At 46.3% G+C, this 19,148-nt stretch overlaps 1 protein-coding gene across 1 annotated transcript in view; it reads right to left on the bottom strand.

The window, feature by feature from the left end:
* The window catches only part of LOC146859451 (apolipoprotein L3-like), a 171,949-nt gene that overhangs the window by 62,127 nt on the left and 90,674 nt on the right, over nucleotides 1–19,148 (bottom strand). The window contains exon 2 of the mRNA XM_085646986.1: nucleotides 9,328–9,388. Within this exon, the coding sequence (XP_085503112.1) occupies nucleotides 9,328–9,347 (20 nt within the window). The 5' untranslated portion in view covers nucleotides 9,348–9,388. The remainder of the gene's footprint in view (nucleotides 1–9,327; nucleotides 9,389–19,148) is intronic.

Raw genomic sequence — 19,148 nt, 5'->3', positions numbered from 1 at the left:
ACTAGTGGGCCTGCAGCACTGGTTACGCCACCCACATGTGTAGCCCTGTAAACTTGTCTCAGGCCTGCCACTGTAGTGTGTGCAGTGCAGTTCTACACTGCTGTGTTGACCTGGCAAGTGCACCCACTTGCCAGGCCCTGACCTTCCCTTTTTCTACATGTAAGGCACCCCTAAGGTAGGCCTGAGGTATTCCCATGGGCAAGATGCAGTGTATGTGATGGGTAGGACATTTCCTGGTGTGTTTTACATGTCCTGATAGTAAAATACTACCAATTTCGTTTTTCACTACTGCAAGGCCAGTCTCTCCCATAGGCTAGCATGGGAGCTGCCTTGTAACATCTTACAAGTGTAACTTTAAATTGGGAAGAGATAGAGATCTGGAGTTTGGGCTCCCTGAGCCCAAAATAAAATAAAACATCTTTTTGGTTTGTTTTCCAAAAACAATCTCCTACTTTAGGAGTTTTTTCTAAACATAATTGTTTTTCAAAGTTTGCTAGCTGGCCATCATATCTGATTGGACTGTCCTTCAAATGTTTCATGCATAGACAGGGACCGCCATGACAGTAATTTCTGTCAATGTAAAGAGTTGTCCAGAGGGCGAGCAAACAACTCTAAGGGGCATATTTACAAGCACCACAACATCACTTTTCTTAATGATGTGGTGGAGATAGGGGCTCCGCCATATTTACGCCTTGGGCAACACACATAGAAACAGCAAAACGCCAATGATTCTTTATGTGCAGGAAGGTCCCCCAATCATTTGAAAAAAAAGCTGTTTTGCAACTTCAATGTGTGCTGCATTAAGCAGCACATATAGAATTTACATAACCGCTTTTAAAGATTGTTTATGTGCAGGAAGGGGGACCTACCTGCATATAGACAATATTCCCTTCAACTTGGCACTAGGCAGCTTAATTTAGCATCAGTGCAGGGGGAAACGCAGGGCTGCACCATATTCTAGTAAATATGGTGCAGCCCTGAGTTTCTAAAGTGACGAAGCATGTCGTTAACCTTCTTGGCTTAACGACGCGCTTCGCCACTTTCTTGTAACTATGTCCCCAAGTGTGTCTGAGAAAGAGATGTTGTTCCCATGTCGAGTGTGGGATAATCTATTGATGTAACAGACTGCAATTTGAGAACTTGATGAGGACAATGGACCCCTGATGGTGTGATCACCTATGGGTTTTGTATGTTATATTATACTGTTCCTCCCACCAGAGACTTGAGACTTCTTTCTATTTTCCTTCAGAGAGAAAGTCCTTCCTGACTTTTGCTGGACTGCCTTACTGAACCCCTCCTGCAGACTCTATGCAGATCTCTCTGGTGGATTCCTTGCAGACACCTTCAAATATTCCCTGCTGTTTGAATGGTCTTTATAAGGTGTAGACCTCAATGCTTACCTTTGATTGTTGCTTAAGTGTGTCTTAGGTCAATACTAATTCCTGACCCATAGAAGACTCTTGAATGAGCTTCTGAGATGCTACCACTTCCTTGTTTGATATCCTTTTATCTTGTCCTGGGTTTCCTTCATGGAAACTCCCTGATTTGTGAGTTCTCTCAATATCTAATCATCTTTTAGACTGTGAAGTCGTAGATTACTGAGGTATAGGCGAGCGAGTCTTAGATTATTTCCTGAACACCAGATATTGCTGCTACTTGCCAGTAATGCAATCGCAGATGTACTTGTTTGTGTAATACTAATCCACCTCAATTTCTTCAGACCATTGGGACTTCTAGTTGTTTTTCTGTACCTTTAAAGCATGATTTTTAGAATAGTGTATTTGAACTTGATTATTAAGTTGCAATAAAACCTGTTGAACTTGGCTATTGATTTCTGGTCCTCATTGTGTAGCAAAATGGTTTGCACTGTTAATTGAAATTTGATTGACTGTGAATACTAACTCCTATCACCTGTCAGTCAGGGCTAAAATGCACTAGGAGTACCCATGGTAAGCACGAGGGCCCAGAAAAAGCTGTATCAAATCTGGTAGCAGGTTCAATGGTTTTTCCACTGACGTGAGGGAGTTAGGGTGTTTTATCAAGAAAGTGCCCAAACCCAGTTCAAACTTCAAAAGCCCATGGTTCAGTCGAAGGATCGCTGAAGATTGAGTCGTTTGGAAATGACTTGTAGCAGCGGAGGAGTGTGAGTATTAATAGGGTTGCGAGTTGCAGTTGCTTATGCTTAGATTGCCGTGTTTTGCAGTGGCTATGTGGTGTCATGAAGAAATGATTTATTTAAGTTGAGGTGTGAACGTGGCGCTTAATGTAGAGAAGTTGAAGTGGTCTTCGAGTCCGTCGTGGCCTTAATCCCAGTATAAAAAGAAATGAAGTCAAGTTTCAGTGTAGAAGAAACTGGGTGTAGTGGTGAGACGTCATCAACAGCATTAATGAGAAAGGGACCATTGTGTGATTGTGAGATCTGGTTGGTATAGTTTATCTCAGTGCACAGGTAGTACTTGTATCAATCCAAGTGAGATCGTGCTGGTCGAGGTTTCACTGGAAGTGAATGTTAGAATAGCTCGGAAAGTGGTGTTCCAAATTGTCTCTTGTGTGTATGAATATTCTTTGATTTCTTTAGAGGAGCAGACAAGTTAGTTAAAGTTGCTTGCATAGTTTTGCTCAAAATTGCTTAGATAACGTGCTTGAGAGTGAAGCAGGGTCTAGTTTTACCATATGGTGCCCCAGAGCCATTCTGTCCACATCTGAAGCAAGAGAGTCTCAAATGTCCCTGCCAGCCCATAGACAGGGTTGTGCTAAAATTGTCCACACTGCCTTGAGCGTCCACAGAGGGAGTAGGCCTTTTGCCCTCCTGTAACCTCAGATGGATTTCTCCTATGAAGGCCAATATGCTCAGGTCACGGTATTTCTGATAAACAAGTCTCTGAGCCCGTGTCCTCTGCATGTACATCTTTCTGAACATCAAGACAATGTAGCAATAAAAGGATTCATCTGTCATCTAGAAGAACAAGATGGGGTAAGAGTAGGAGTGGGGGCCAACAGGGACTTTCCGCAGCTTCACACCTGATGTTTTGCTAGCTTTGTAAACCAAGACAGTGACATGGCTTAAAATAAACAATAACCTTATAATGAGCTCACGCCTTAAAGCTTCAGAGAAGTGACATAAATTATTTTTGATAAAATGTTCAACTTTTGTTATTTTATGGGGTCAAACACCTGCTAAAATTAGACTTTGTGGTCAATAGATCCTCATTAAAACTGAATAAAAGAACTGCTTACTGTCCAACTCGTTGACCACTCTCACAGTGTATTTCACAACTTGAGGTGGTCCCTGCAAACTGATTTATTTAACATTAGATAAGGCCTTATTGTGCTTTGATGTTCAATTTCTCTCTCTCTTTGATTTGCCAGGATTTTAAACTTGCCAAGACTGCATGTTTTTGCTTTTGATTAGTGTCACTCCTGACCCAATTTCTGCTTCTCAGAAGTGTGTCTTGTTATTTCAGATAGCACATTTCCGTGCCAGTTTCTGGGGGAAAAACCACCCTCTGACAAGAGAAATTGTAAAGAAGGTTGAGCTGCTGCAAGGAGTGAGATTGACATCACAGTGTACTACCTGGCATAGCTTTGTTGCAGTAGAACCACGCTGGTATTGGTTCTTTTTTAATTTGTAATTATATACACCCAGATATTTAAACACCATACAATAGGCCAACAGAATCAAGAACGGTAGAATAAATATAATAGATTACAAACCTCGGGTGAAGAAGATGCAAAATACAAACATTAACATGCCCCAGCCTCAGTTTACACCCCTGTTCCACTACTGCTATTATTTTCTTGGCTTCTCAAACCCTTCCTCCACCTATCAAAGGGTGACTATATCGCCTGCCCAGGTTTTCTTGCCCCCCTCCCCTTGCAAGTCTAGAGCGCAATCTCTTGATTGTAGACTCCCATAAGCCACGCTAGCCACAATGAAACGGTAGGAAGATCCGAGTCTTTCCATCTTGCGGCTATTAATAGCATTAAGACTGCTGTACACTTGAATATAAAGTAATTTTCCGCTGCGTTCAAGCCAGCACAACTGTCATAACCCGTTAACATCAGTGTAGAGGATAGTTTAATACTCTTTCCTAGCAACTCCTCACAAAAATTAGTGACCTCCTTCTTTCCAGGAAGCAATCTATCACAGTCAGAGAGCATGTGAACCATGGTTGCTGGTCCTTGACCGCATCTTGGGCATCTATCATCTTCCCTCATACCTCAACTAAACAGTTTAGCTGAGGTGAAATAGAGGTTAAATAACGTCTTATAGTGCTGAGCCTTGAGACTCTGGTATTGGTTCAGTGCTTAATGTTTTAAATATTATGTCCCGGTGCTCAAATCTTTTTAGGGGACCACACACACTTCCCCTGGCTCCACCCACCAGGATGCCTGAATCCGAATCCCGAACATTGGCATTTATGTAAAACACCTAGATTACCCTACATGGATTGCACATGCTTCATTACTTTCTTTTTAGTATTTTGTCTATGATGCGCTTTCTGGAAAGTACATCAAGTTCTCCAAATATGACAGACAACCTTGCCAATTACAACGCGTATGTGAATGTGTGTGTGCGTAAACACAGAGAAACAGAATTTAATCGTGGTGCAGTAGGGAATGTGACTTATGTATAGTGCTACGAGAACCCAGCTTGCAACTAAAAGCATTGCGTATAATCAAGTCTTTTTAAAATAGGGGCAATATGTTAGTGACCTTCCTTTTAAGGGTTTCCAGCAGTTTCAAGTTCTATTTAGAGCTTCTCATTGCTCAAAGGGGTGTAATATTTGATATTTAACACTTTTCATTTACTTCCTTGCTTGGTTTTACTCGCAAGAAAATGTGACTCTCAGGGGCCAATTCCGATCCAGGTCGGAAGGGCACCGAACGCGATCCGGCTGGAAAAACTACGAGCCGTACACGTGTTTTCCGGCCGACTCGTACAGCTGTACGAGTGAGCAAGTACGATGCGAGCTACATGAAATTCACCGACCGAGTCGTTTCCGGGTCCGAACAGCTCTGTACGTCTCGGTCGTAAGCTAACCGTGGCGTGCAATGGATGCGATTCCCGACCGAGCCAGTATGATGCACGCGTCGTACAGCCTGTGCGAGCTGGAGTGTCCGGCTCGCAAATCGTCCAGGTGGTTGCCTTTGGGGGTCTGTGTCGGACCCCCTGTCACCCGCAGCCCTACGACTCGGACACAGGGGATGACCCATGGGTCTCCCCAACACAGGCATGTACAGTGCGGATGGCACCGATGAGTACCCACTGTAGGGGGCGCACTTGTCTGCAACGTACCCATTCAGTCAATGGGAGCCCATGTACGCGTCGTACGACCGGCTCCCATTGACTTCTATGGGAGTCTGACCGAACCGAGTCCGGCAGCATACGGCTGCATCGTACTCGCTCGGTCGGACTGCAGGACTCCTGCTTGGTCGGAAAACACTCCGGATCCGGCTCGGTCGGAGTGCTTTCCGACCCGGATCGGAATTGGCCCCATAATGTCACACATTTGGCGGTTTAATGTCACTCATAAGTACATTGAAACCACTATTGGAATGTCACACATTGCAATCTGAAAATGTGGCTGCTGTGGTAAAGTTTAACATACTGATGATTGCCACCTTATACCATAAATGCCTTACTTTTAACACAGGAGGGGCCAGATGTATCAATGTTTTTTGCGATCGCAAAAATGTGTTTTGCAATGTATCAACATTTTTGAATTCGCAATATGGGTAATCGCAATTATTTACGATTACCTAAATTGTGAATGCAGTTAGGGAATCACAATTTGCGATTCCCTAAGTGCAATTCTTGTGGCCATAGCAAATTGTGATTTAGCATTAAGGAATCGCAAATTTGGTGGTAATTAGCAAATTCCTAGTGGCGCACATACATGCCCTTAGGGCATGTATGTGTGCCACATGTGCACACATGCATATTTCAGGGGTGCAACAGGGTGTCCTTTTGGCACCCTTGCACCCTTGAAATTGCATGCGCAATTTGCGAGTACCTATTGGGTACTTGCATATTGTACATGAAATTCCCATTCATTTCTATGGGCCTCTAGGCCCATAGAAACGAATGGGAAGCCATTCCTTATTTGCGACTCGTAATTTGCGAGTTGTAATTAAGGAATGCGTAGGAATCGCAAAATATTTACAGAAACCTACATACATTGAACTTTGCGAGTCTATAATAGCGAATCTGTAAAATTCGCAATTATGGACTCGCAAAATCCAATGTTGATACATCTGGCCCGAGATCTTTTACCAGAAGGACATTAACCACACTGTCCTCGTCCCTGCGGGATTTTGAACAGACTGACTATTTTCACCCACACAAGACTTTCAGCTCATTGGGCCGTTCACGTACAGACTTCTTCTCTCACAGAGGCCGTACTTTTACTACAAAGGGGTGTTTTGTACCCACACAGGCCACAAGACACGCCACCTTCCTTCAAGCATCTTCCTGAGGTCAGGTCATCTTTTTTGGGCCCCTTGGCCGATTGGAAAGAGGCGATACTGAAGGAGCCCCTCAAAGAGAGAGAGAGAAAGAGAGCTCTTCCCTACACCGCCCGCCCCAGCTCTGCATCCAGCTCTTCATCTCCTGGCTTCCCCCTTTCACCCTTCCCTTATATTTTATGCCCCTCTGGCATGTTCTCCCTTTTCTCTCTCGGCCTCTTTCTCTGAGCTCCCTCAGCCTCGCCCTCTCTGGTGTCCCTGTGGCGGGAACATGCACAGTTTGGGTGGGTCTGTGAGAGAAGTGAAGTTACCGACTCCCGAGAGACTAGCTGGTACAACAGCCCCCTCCCCGGAGCTATCCTGGCACTACACTGTCTGCTGCAGATCGGCCTGTGTGAGGTATAGAGCCTCAAGGAGCACATAGTGCATTGAGGCTGGTCTTTGAGGAACAATGTGTGCACTGTCACCGCACGGCTACAGTGCCAGGCAGCTCCGAGGCGCAAATAGAGCTTTGATTCCAGTCTTTCGGATGTACAGTAACACTTAAAACACACTTTGACATAGTGGCACCCTACAACACCGTGACAGTAATACTTGTCGTTCACCTTTGACCTGCCGTTTCGGTGTCACTTGCAGGAACGGACCGCTGGTGCTGGCAAATATTCTTGCTACTTGCCTGTATCACAATTACAGACCTGCGTGTTTGTTGAATACCAGTCTGCTTTGATTTCTTCAGATGGCTGGGGCTCCAGTTATTATTCTGTACCTTTACAGGGTAACTAGACAAAATATCGAAGTCAAAATATAAAATGGACATAATATTGAATGGACATAATATAGTGGTTAAAAATATCGAAATGCAGGTATGTAATATCGACTGTCAAAATATCGAAGTACATAATATAGGCATTAAAATATATCGAATTTTTAATAGTATCTAATTTTTTTAAGTGTTTTCTATGTTAGCATATGTTTTAAAAGTGTATATTGTTTTTGTAATGCATGTTTAATTTTTTTAAAGCAATGAATTTTATGTTATTTAATTTTTGCGTAATTTAATTCCGTAATGGGTTGTGGGTTTATCGGGGAATAGGGTGGGAAGTAATTTAATTATAGTAAAATAAATATTATTTTTTAGGAATTATTAATTATTTTTAATTTAATTATGCGTTTTAGTTCTGTAGCGGGTTGTGGTTTTATAGGGGAATAGGGTGGGAAGTATTTTAATTGTAATTAAGTAAATATTTATTTCAATTTATTTGTATTGATAATTCATTTATTGTTAATTATTAATTGGTAATTAATGTTTATCAATTGATAAATTGATAATTATGTTAATTGTATTAATTTATTATTTGGAACGGGTTGTGGGTTTATAGGGGAATGGGGTGGGAAGTAATTTAATTGTAATTAAGTAATTATTGAAATTATTTTTGTGTATTGATAATTTATTGTTAATTAATTATTAATTGGTAATTTTTTATTACTTGTAACATTTTTGGTACTGAAAATTAATTGGTTGTTAATTAATCATTCATAGGTAATTAATTTTTGTTAAATAATATTTATTGGTATTTATAATTTATTAATTATGAAATATTTTATAATTGGTAATTAATTTTAATTGTTTTTGTATTGGTAGTGATAATTAATTTATTTTTATTTAAATATTAAATCATTACTTTCCCTACTGTTGCACTCAGTGGAGTGGGAATAGTAATTTTTACCCCTACGCTATCCAACGCTTTCCCTACTGTTGCACTCTCTGGAGTGGGAATAGTAATTTTTACCCCTACGCTAACCAATGCTTCCCTACTGTTGCACTTACTGGAGTGGGAATAATAATTTTTACCCCTACGCTATCCAACGCTTTCCCTACTGTTGCACTCACTGGAGTGGGAATAGTAATGTTTACCCTCGCTATCCAACGCTTTCCCTACTGTTGCACTCTCTGGAGTTGGAATAGTAATTTTTACCCCTACGATATCCAACGCTTTCCGTACTGTTGCACTAACTGGAGTGGGAATAGTAATTTTTACCCCTACGCTATCCAATGCTTTCCCTACTTTTGCACACACTGGAGTGGGAATAGTAATTTTTACCCTCCCGCTATCCAACGCTTTCCCTACTGTTGCACTCTCTGTAGTGGGAATAGTAATTTTTACCCCTACGCTATCCAACGCTTTCCTTACTGTTGCACTCTCTGTAGTGGTAATAGTAAATTTTACTCTCCCGCTATCCTATGCTAAAAATATTGAATATTTTTTATTAATATTAAGTTAATATATATATATGTATTAAAAAATAAAAATGTATGTTTATTTTTTTGTAACTTACATTTATTCTGTATTAATTTTAAGGTTATGTAAGTATTTTTAAGTATGTTTTAGTTAATGATATTTATTATTTCATTAATTTTACATTACTTTTAAGACATTTAAAAAATTCGATATTTTAACAAACAATATTATTCACAACAATATTTTGGATTCGATATTTTTGTACTTACCTGTTTGTAGATAGGAATTTGATATTTTTGCATTCTATATTTTGTCCACGATAGTTTGGCAGGTCGATATTTTGGCATTCTATATTCTGTCAGTGATCCCTTTACAGCATGGTTTCAAGAGAAGTGTATTTGAACTTGATTATTAATTTGTAATAAAACCTGCTGAATTTGGCTATTGATTTAAGTGATTTGCCCAGGACCACAGGACGATGAGCATCGTTGCCGAGACTCGAACCCGGATCCACAGGTCCGAGGTCGACCGCCGCAGCCGTAAGGCCACATCCACCCATCATTTGCCAGTTCCTGTGTATTCACGCTCTGTATTGTTACATAAAACACTGTCTCGTTACCTCCTTTTCTGGACACTCATCTTCTCAGAGGTGCTCGTTTATGTGATCCAGGTTCTGGTTTCTGAGAAATAAATTGAAAAGAAATTTGTCAGAAAACCTTAGCACCTGAAAGAAGCAAATTTATGTTCAGTCACTTAAAGTAATGTACAAAACAAATGTGTTTGGTGCTCAGTGCCAAGGCTTCTTAGAACTGAGAGGCGGTATTAAGGAGGCGGGTTAGAGGTGCTTCGGGAGCAGATCATGGGGTACGCTGAAGCATGAGCAGAGGTGAGAGTCGGGTTAGAGGTACCTAAGACCAGGATTAGGAGTCTGTATGAGGATCATTGGAGACACCTCTGGGCCAGATTAGAGGAATTTACTGGCATTTATCAGCTGGATTAGAAGCATTTCACAGATGGATGTGGGAGCACGGTTGAAGCTATTCATTAGCAGGAGGCGAGGCATCTACCAGTATGCTTTGAGATGTCCAGGAGTACTTCAACATTATTGTTTTTTTAATATATAAATCTGCATACCATTGTATGTATCTGTATATTTTATTATAAAATATGAATATCATTCCTTATTGATCTGAAGTGTCCTTTAACCACAATTTTGCTTCCTAGATTTCATGGCTCTAGTAGGCCCAGAAGCCATTTTATTGCAGAGTAGTACGCTTGCACATTTCTGCAAAGCGCAACCTCATTTTCAGTGTTGGCAACTAGAAGGGTTTTTTAGGAGAATAACTAACTGAGGGACATATTTACAACTGAAGTGGTGGAATGAGGAGTTAGACGTCCTGGCTTAACGCCTCTCTCCGCCACTTCAGAAACGCAGGGCTGCGCCATATTTACAACAATATGGTGCAGCCTTGCATTTCATCCTGTGCTGGCGCTAAACGTAGCAGCCTAGCGCCAATGCAGGCACCCTTGCACCAGAGTGCAAGGGTGTCTGCATTGAGGGGAAGATTGCTTTGTACAGGAAGATCCCCCATCCTGCACATAAACAATCTTGAAATGCAGTCTTGTAACTTATATGTGTGCTACTTAATGCAGCACACATAGAAGTTGCAAAACGGCATTTTTTAAAAAATGTAAACAATCTTTGGCGTTTTGCTGTTTCCATGTGTGCTGCGTTGTGCAGCACACATGAAAACAGCAAAAACGAGGAGAAATTAAACATTTGTAAATAGGGTGCAGCGTCAACATCAATGGGTGTTATGGTGGAACGCCCACTGCAACACCCATTGCCCTTCCCTTTCACGCTAAGCATAGAGTGAAAGGGGGCCTTATTTACAAGTTAGCGTTAAACCACGTTAAGTGGCTTAACTCTGCCTTGTAAATTAGGGGAAGCCTCTATCGCCACAGGAACATTGTAAAAAGTGACGTTCCCATGGCGATGGGGTCTTGTAAACATGCCCCTGAGTATTGCATTCACAAATGATATCTTCTCCCCAAGGACACCTCGCACTTCCTCCAGAAGAAGATCCTGCAGCTGCTAATTAAATATGAAAGTAACAAGTTTGGTGCCGATTCCGATCGGGTAAAAAATTTCCCGTACAACTCGTATCCGTATTTTTTTACGTACGAATCGTACTTGTCCCGTCCCACCGGTGAAGTACGATTCGTACGTGAAAAATACATACGAATCATATCGGGAAAAGGTCTCCGAGACGTACCCGGACAGTTTTACGTACAAATCGTAAAACTGAAGTCCGACCGCTCAAGTACGATCCGTACCGGCCTACCGAATTCACAAGCATATGGAAAACGTCCCGTACGGACCAAACTCCGTACGACTCGTATCCCGGGTAAACTTGTGCCCGGGATATGAGTCGTACAGCACCCCTCTCCCCCCCATATGTCCGCACATACCCCCTGTATGTCAGCACCGTACCCCCATATGTCAGCACCGTACACCCCCCTGTATGTCGGCACCGTACCCTGAAGTACTGGGTTATTTAAGAACCCAGCGGTGCCAGGGGTAGCACCCTATGACTTCGAGTTCTTCCTGTCTTGGACCACAGAAACACAGAGTCTTGCGGTGGCGTCAAAGATCGTTTTATTAATGACTGCAGCCAGTAACAGCAATCCTAGAAGTACACACGGGTATGTTCTCAGGAGACTGCTCAATCTTACAAAAACGGTCTTCTCCTTATATACAAAATCTCATGCTTCAGGCACACATTCCTCGTTTTACGATATGGTCATTCATATGTATCCATTACAAACGAAAAGGCAAAGTCATGATGACCATCCCACATTTCAGTTCAGCCAGCCCACAATTATTTACCCAGCGAGGCTCAGATCCCTCATCAGATATCGGCAGACCCCAATAAACACGGACACCTCTTGCTCGTAAAACAGCCATAAAGCAGGAAGAGTCAGGTGTGAAAGTGATTAGCCGGAGGCTTGTGTGGGATGCAAGAGGCTTTATGGTGTGTCAAACCCTGATGCTAAGCACAGGTGGCCGTAGGAAGGGGAACTCGTGAGACCGGACTGTCCTCGGGCAGTGAAGCCAAATCGCACAGGTCACAGAGAAGTCAATAGAAGGCCCATGTGTTCTGAAGGCCTGTGCACGTCCTTAATGTGCAGCCTATGTGAGGGCAACCATAAGATGGCTACCGCTCTAAAATGGAACCCACGAAGTCAATGTGTAATATCGTATACAAAGGGAATTTATCGGGGAAACGTTATGCAAAACACTTGTACATACTGCATTGGCCATTCGCGGTCCGCTGATACCAAAATAGGCAGGGTAGAGCCATGCCTCCTACGCGGTCCCAAAATTCAAAGTACCACAACCCCAGCCCCGTACTTGTACGCACCGTACCCCAGCCCCGTACCCCAGCTCCGTACACCAGCCCCGTACCCAAGCCCCGTACTAGTACGCCCCGTACACCAGCCCCGTACCCCAGCCTCGTACTTGGATGCACCGTACCCCAGTCCCGTACTAGTATGCCCCGTACCCCAGCCCCGTACTTGGATGCACCATACCCCAGCCCCGTACTTGTATGCACCGTACCCCAGCCCCGTACTAGTACGCCCCGTACCCCAGCCCCGTACTAGTACGCACCGTACCCCAGCCCCGTACTAGTACGCCCCGTACACTAGCCCCGTACCCCAGCCCCGTACTTGGACGCACCGTACCCCAGCCCCATACTAGTATGCCCCGTACCCCAGCCCCATACTAGTATGCCCCATACCCCAGCCCCGTACTTGGACGCACCGTACCCCAGCCCAGTACTAGTACGCACCGTACACCAGCCCCGTACTAGTACGCCCCATACACCAGCCACGTACCCCAGCCCCTTACTAGTACGCTCCATACCCCAGCACCGTCCCCCAGCATCGCGTATGTACGGACCTTACAACAACCTCGGGTATGCCAGCACGGTACAACAACATCGCGTCTGTATGCACCTTACATACGCGAGGTTGAAACGACTCGCACTGAACCAGTACACTGGAAAACACCACAAGGAGGGTCAATTCGACTAGCACAACACCACAAAACACGTCTACAGTCAACAAAACTACAAAATCACTGAACATGGCCACATCCAAACAGGCAAACAGAGGCCCAAACTCACAACCACCCCTTATAACACACCCACCAACATTTCAAACTCAGGCACACCCAAAAATGGACCAATAAAAAGGGCCCACACACACTAACCATGAGCCTTTGCAACAGACTCACTATAGCAACAGAGCACACCCCAACAACTGCACCCATACACCTTAACATATACACCTTTACACAACCTCCTTCACACATACCCCCTCTTCACATTCACACACACACCTTCACATTCACACACACACACCCACAACCAGCCACACTCTCACCTCACACCATGCCCACAGACAAGAATCCAAAGTTCACAGGGGAGGAGCTGCACATCCTTGTCAACGAAGTCATCAGAGTCGAGCCACAGCTCTTTGGAACATTGGTCAGACAGACCAGCATAGCCTAAAAATCACGCCTGTGGCAGAGGATCGTCGATAGGGTGAATGCTGTTGCACCCATTAGAAGGACCAGGAACGAATGCCAAGCCAAGTGGTACGATTTGCGGAGGGCAGTCAAGAGGAAAATGAACGAAGCCTACGCCCAGAGCAACATCACTGGAGGTGGGCTGCCCCACAGACCGGTACATTACCATCACTGGGAGGAGAAGGTGATGGCCCTGCTCCCGCCGGTGGGAGTACACAAACTTCAAGGACTTCCAGAGCCTGGTGAGTACACAAACAACTTATGTAACATGGGGGGAATGGCATCCACACCCCAACTACACAAACTGCACGCAACTACCCCCAAGCCCTCACCAGACACAACCACTCAACAACGCTCATGCCACTAACATGTGCATGCCACATTCAAAAATCAAGGCCATGCCATGTCCCATGCTACACGAAGCACCAACCCAAGAATGGATGTCTGCTATGCTGGGAGGGGGGCCTCACAAAACTCATTGATCAACTCACAATCACACACCATTGCCCTCATCCCATATGGCCCAGGTACATACCCATGCACCATGCCCAATGCACAGGGACTGGCAAAGTACTGACAAGATAGCTGACACTTGGCCCTGCTGTAGGCAGCACAAGGCCCTCCTCTGACCACTGCAAACTCAAACAACAACACAACAAGCTCAGATATCTAGGACAGGAACTCACACTCACTGTCATGGCAGCATGCTCCATGGGGGGACAGCTACATCACCTGGGAGACACACTGCCAAATCACACTACACCCACCAGCAGGCCCTGTCACACACACCCCTTACACAAGCACACACCCCCGGGACAGCCAATGGATTTACCCACTCTCACAATGGACATGTCACACAACAAGACCAATACATAGCCGAAGAAGCATCCGAGACAAAAACTAACAGGTTAAAGAGTCAGGAGCACATATCAATCTTGCTCCCGCAACATACCCATCCACAAGTGAACATTCAGGAGAATGCTAGGCACATACAACTACCTGGAGGAACTGTGCCAACTTGAATATGTATGAAACATGGATGTCGCATGATATAGCATCAACATTGTCTTTCTCTCACACACAGGGCACCCTGATGGATCTCTCCCCAATGGGGGGGAAGAATCACAGTCCCAGGCTTGGGAGGAACCGGGTCCCATCGGCGGCGACGCCTCTCAACACTCAGCAGATGACCCCGATCCACCTGGCCCCTCTGGTATCCGAGCCCCTGCAGCACCTGCTTCAGGAACATCTGTGCCATCCACCACCCCCATTCCTGCCACATCCCAGGAGACACCCAGGAGCCCTGCCCGCACTGAACAACGGAGCCAGTCTGACCTGGAGGGACAAGGTTCGCCGGGCACCCAGGAGGAGGCAGAAAACCCCGCAACTGCCATCCCTCAGGGGTCCCGGAGACCCGATGTGCCAACAACGGCAGGCCAGGCTCGTGTGGGCAGGGGTGGTGGGAGTGGAGGCAGGCAGAGGCGAGAACCTGACCAGCCAGCTGAAGGGACCGGTATGTCACACGTACGCAACAGCATCGACGCATACCTGCGTGACACCAGGGTCCTCAGCCAGGTAGTGGAGACCCTCACAGAGATCAAGAACCAGCAGGCCGAGCAACACGCCAGTCAACAAGAACACCAAGGACGGATGGAGGCAAGACTGGCTGAGCTCCTGGCGGTGCAAACGGACATAAGCCATTCACTCCGTCGGATCGCCAACAACATGGGCAACCCTCCCTGTGTCACCAGGCGAAGACCAACACCAGCCACAGGGAGGGAGGAGCAGGAGGATTCGTCCGACGGAGCGTCCCAAGCATCGTCAAGGCCTGCATGTGAGGCTCCCGCGAGGAAGGTGGGTCGTCCACGGAAAAGACCGTGAGAGGCAGCGGGCCATCCACATCTCCCAGGTCACCTGGCATGGCACCTGGCCTTCATGTGCAACAGCATTCACCTCATTGACTGACATTCTCTGCCACATGGACTTGCAGGTCACAGTCTGACCAATGATGCCAAAGACTGTGGTCTGGACTCTGAGACTTCAAATGGCAAGGATCCCATCTCCCCCTGTGAACTTTGGATTCTAGGATCCCTGTATAGCACCTATTTTTTTGCACAAATCACACCCCAGACCTAGAATAAAACAAATTATTTTGAATTTGATGTTGCAGTCATTTAGCACAACATACGTGTGGGGAAATGTCAAAGTATGCCTGAGTGTTGAACTAACGCCAGCCATCCATACCCTGGGATCTGAGTCTGATCGAGGACACACATGGGTGCCAATGTATCATCCATTACAGACATGGAGCCCAATAACCACCCGTGATGGCCTCAAGCTGCTGAGGGGGGGCTTGCAATACTGTGCGGACAGACCGATTTTGAAGAGCTTCATGAAGGCGTAGAGGTCATGGGTCATGTGAAGGGGCCCGGGGAGGGAGTCCCAGGTCTGTTTTGCGAGGTGGGAGAACTATCTCCTGCATGCTGTAGTTCTGTGGATGTGAAGAATGGTGGACAGGGCAAGGTTGGCTGCAGGGAGTTGGACAATGGGGTCTTGCATGACAGACGTCCAAGGTTGGTTTGGGGTCTGGGGTTGTGGACTGCCTCCTGAGTGTGGGTGAGGATTCTGAAGGTCATCCTGCAGCAGACAGTGAGCCATTGCAGCTATCTCAGGTGAACGGTGATGTGGCTGGGGCGCGCGATGTTGAAGATGAGCTGTGCAGATGCACGTGGGATATGGACAAGTTATCCTGGAGTTTGGCTGTTCTTCTATCTGTGGATCATGTGCATCATGCGGAGGGTGTTGCAGCATGAGGTACAGATGCTGTTCATTTGCATAGCAATTGTGAGCAACGAGTCCATGATGAGCACCAGCTTGCGTGCGTTGCCACTGGGTGCTGGTGCAGTGCCCCGGTCGGTGGTACACAAGGAGTTGACACAGCTGTAAGGGGACAATCCTCAGATGATTACCCAATTCATGGCCAAGTCCATCCTCAGGTGGCTGATGTTCAGCCATTTGGTAACGCACCTCATGCCTTCTTTAAGTTAGGAACTGGAAATGGCATGGTCTTTTGTGAGTGTGAGGAGCAGCTGGCTGTCAATGGCATACGAGATGATGATGAGGTTGTGTGCGCATGTGATGGAGGAGAGGGGGGTTATGGACACATTGAAGATTGACACGCTGAGAGATGACCCCTGGGGCATGTTCCAGATGACCACAGTGTACTACATGCCTAAGGCTCCAGGCAGACTCCCAAGGCCTTGCTTGTGAGCTAATACTTGATTTCATTATGGTCCAGCCTCTGGATACCAGTGTTGGAGATGTGTGAGCTGACAGTGTGGTAGCACATAGTGTAGAATGCTGTTCAGAGTTCAAGGGGGGTGGCCTCACCATTGTTGAGCGGTGCAAACTTGTTGGTGGTGGTGGCAATGCTGACGGTTGCAGTGGTGTGATTACTGTGGATGATGTTCTTGTGCAGGTTGCCTGGAGGTCTTAGCGTTTGGGTCAGTTTGTCAGTTGCTCGTTGACTGTCTTCTTGTTGACATTTCCTGGTTAGGGAAGCACGGTGATGTTCCTTCAGACCCTGCGGGCCTGCCATCCATTGTCTAATAAGGGCCTGGGTCACTGCATGCCTCCATCTACCATGGAATGTGCCTAACTCAAAGGATACATACATGACGTGCTGGACGGGGGCTACAAGGATGAGGAATGATGTGTTAGAGATGTTGCGTGGGAAGGTGCCTGATGGAGATCCCCAGTGGATGTTGCACATGAGCCGAGTGTTGTATTTCCTGATGATGGAAGTCCAGAACCTGAGGGGGGTTGGTCCTGCGGATAATAGTGCTGTCTGCCTCTGTGTGCCAAGGCTTGCGTGTATGTCCATGAGCCAGCAGTGCTAGAAAGTTGCAAGGGATTGCCTCTGCCTTGCAAGGGTGGGCTGTCTTTTGGATGGAGAGCTAATGTCAGTGCACTCACAATGCTGATGAGCTCGTTGATGTCCTGTGTTTTGGTGCCTCGGCACGATCTGAAGGATCTCAAATTGCCCTTGATGATGATATGGTGATGTCTGTGTGTGCCGTTTTCCAGGCTTGTAAGGCCACTGATGGTTCATTGGGTCGCAAGCTTTGCACAAGAGTCCGGCTACACCTGTATGAGTCCAGTAGGTCTGCCTTGTCCCAGGTGGATTAACTGTTGTTGTGCTTCACAGGAAAGTCCGTCAATGTGGCACCATTGGTGGATCATTTGCTGATCCAGTGTGTGAGGTTGCAGGGTGTGGCGGTGGTGTTGGTTCCAGTGTCCCACACAGCTTGTCTGTGTTGACTTACATCAAGCATCTTTGGGGGATCGGTAGTGGGGTGTGTGTTAATGTGTTGCCTGTCTGAGACGTGGATGCAAATGTTGATGGACCAATGATGGATGGTGGTGTGCTTCTCCTCCAGCCAGAAGTTACTGGCCCCCATCCACATGTAGCCTGTGGAGGTGAGGGCGTGCATGAAGATGGTCGTGTTGATGGCTTTGCGGATTTGTGGATGTAGGCCTGGAGATCTGTAGATGAGTGTTACCCTGAGGGTTGCCAGAGGGTTGGTGCAAACCCAGGTTTGTGACTTTGAGGGTGGACTTGTGAATAAATTGCAATTCATCCTACGTGATTCTTGGTGCCGTCCCTGCGGGTGATCTTGTATCCGTCTGAGATGGCAATGAAGAAGATGTGTGCTGAGGATGCTTTTATCCAGGTCACTGTAATGAAGGTGATGTGTGGCCCTGTTGTGTTGAGGAGGTAACAGACTCAAATGGCGTGCTGTTGGACGGAGCTGCTGTGGAGTAGGAGGGACATGACCTGGTTGGTGTGACAGGGCCTGGAAGGCGGGGTATCGTTGTGTAGGCAGTTGGAGTTGCACACTCTGCATGCAAAGGGTTCGTGTGTGCGCTTAGGGGATGCCTGAGAGCAGGCGGCAGATTTTTGGATGGACATTGCTTCGAGGGTGGCTGCTACATGAGCCTGTTGTGTGATGTGGGTCATGCAAGGACATGAGGGTCGTGCACTGTGCACGTTGCAGGCGCTGACGGTCATGCATTTGGCACGGCGTGGCCGCAACAGTGGCACAGACAAGCTGATGACAGCATGATGAATGTGTGGAGGGAGGAAGGGAGGAGCATCTTGGAGGCGTGTGGCTTTCCGAATCCTGGAATTTGGTTGGCCCCTGCCGCAGGGGCCGGAGCAGCAGGCGGCAGGTTCTGGAAACTAGGCCAAAAGTATCACACAAAGCCAAGGAGGTCATAAAGGACAACTGCAACAGGCGTACATAAATTAAGGAGTGTCAGTTTACTCATGGCTCACTCAGAGAAAATGGATGAACAATCATCAAGGATGACTGACACAGCATCTGTGAACAGAAGGATGAGCAGCGCACAGGAGACACACCCTCAGCATGCGGTGACAGCCCGTTGGAGGGAACAACCTGCACAAATACATACACAACCATGGACTTCATGCACAATAGAGATTATTTCCCATTAAGAACTGCATGCATGTTGCGGAAGTACACATACACTCATATGCACAATCTGCGACAACTATGCCATAGATGACGCCTGCAAAGTGGCAAGAGACGTGCAGTGACAGAGATGAGGCACTTTGGAGGCTGAGGAACACCTTTATTACACAAACTCAGCACCAAGGGAAATGCATCCATATGAACAGACTCACATGTCATTTGACTTAACATGTGGGACATACGCTGGACCCCCCCTTCACAACACAGATGTTGTAAATCCCAATGAACTGGCACACAAGTTAAGGGGATGAGCCAAACGCCTCCTGCTGCACACAGAGCGGCTGCAATTCA

Source organism: Triturus cristatus, chromosome 3_2 (assembly GCF_964204655.1).
Source record: "Triturus cristatus chromosome 3_2, aTriCri1.1, whole genome shotgun sequence".
NCBI classification, from domain to species: Eukaryota; Metazoa; Chordata; class Amphibia; order Caudata; family Salamandridae; genus Triturus; species Triturus cristatus.
This window is presented reverse-complemented; position numbering and strand designations above follow the sequence as displayed.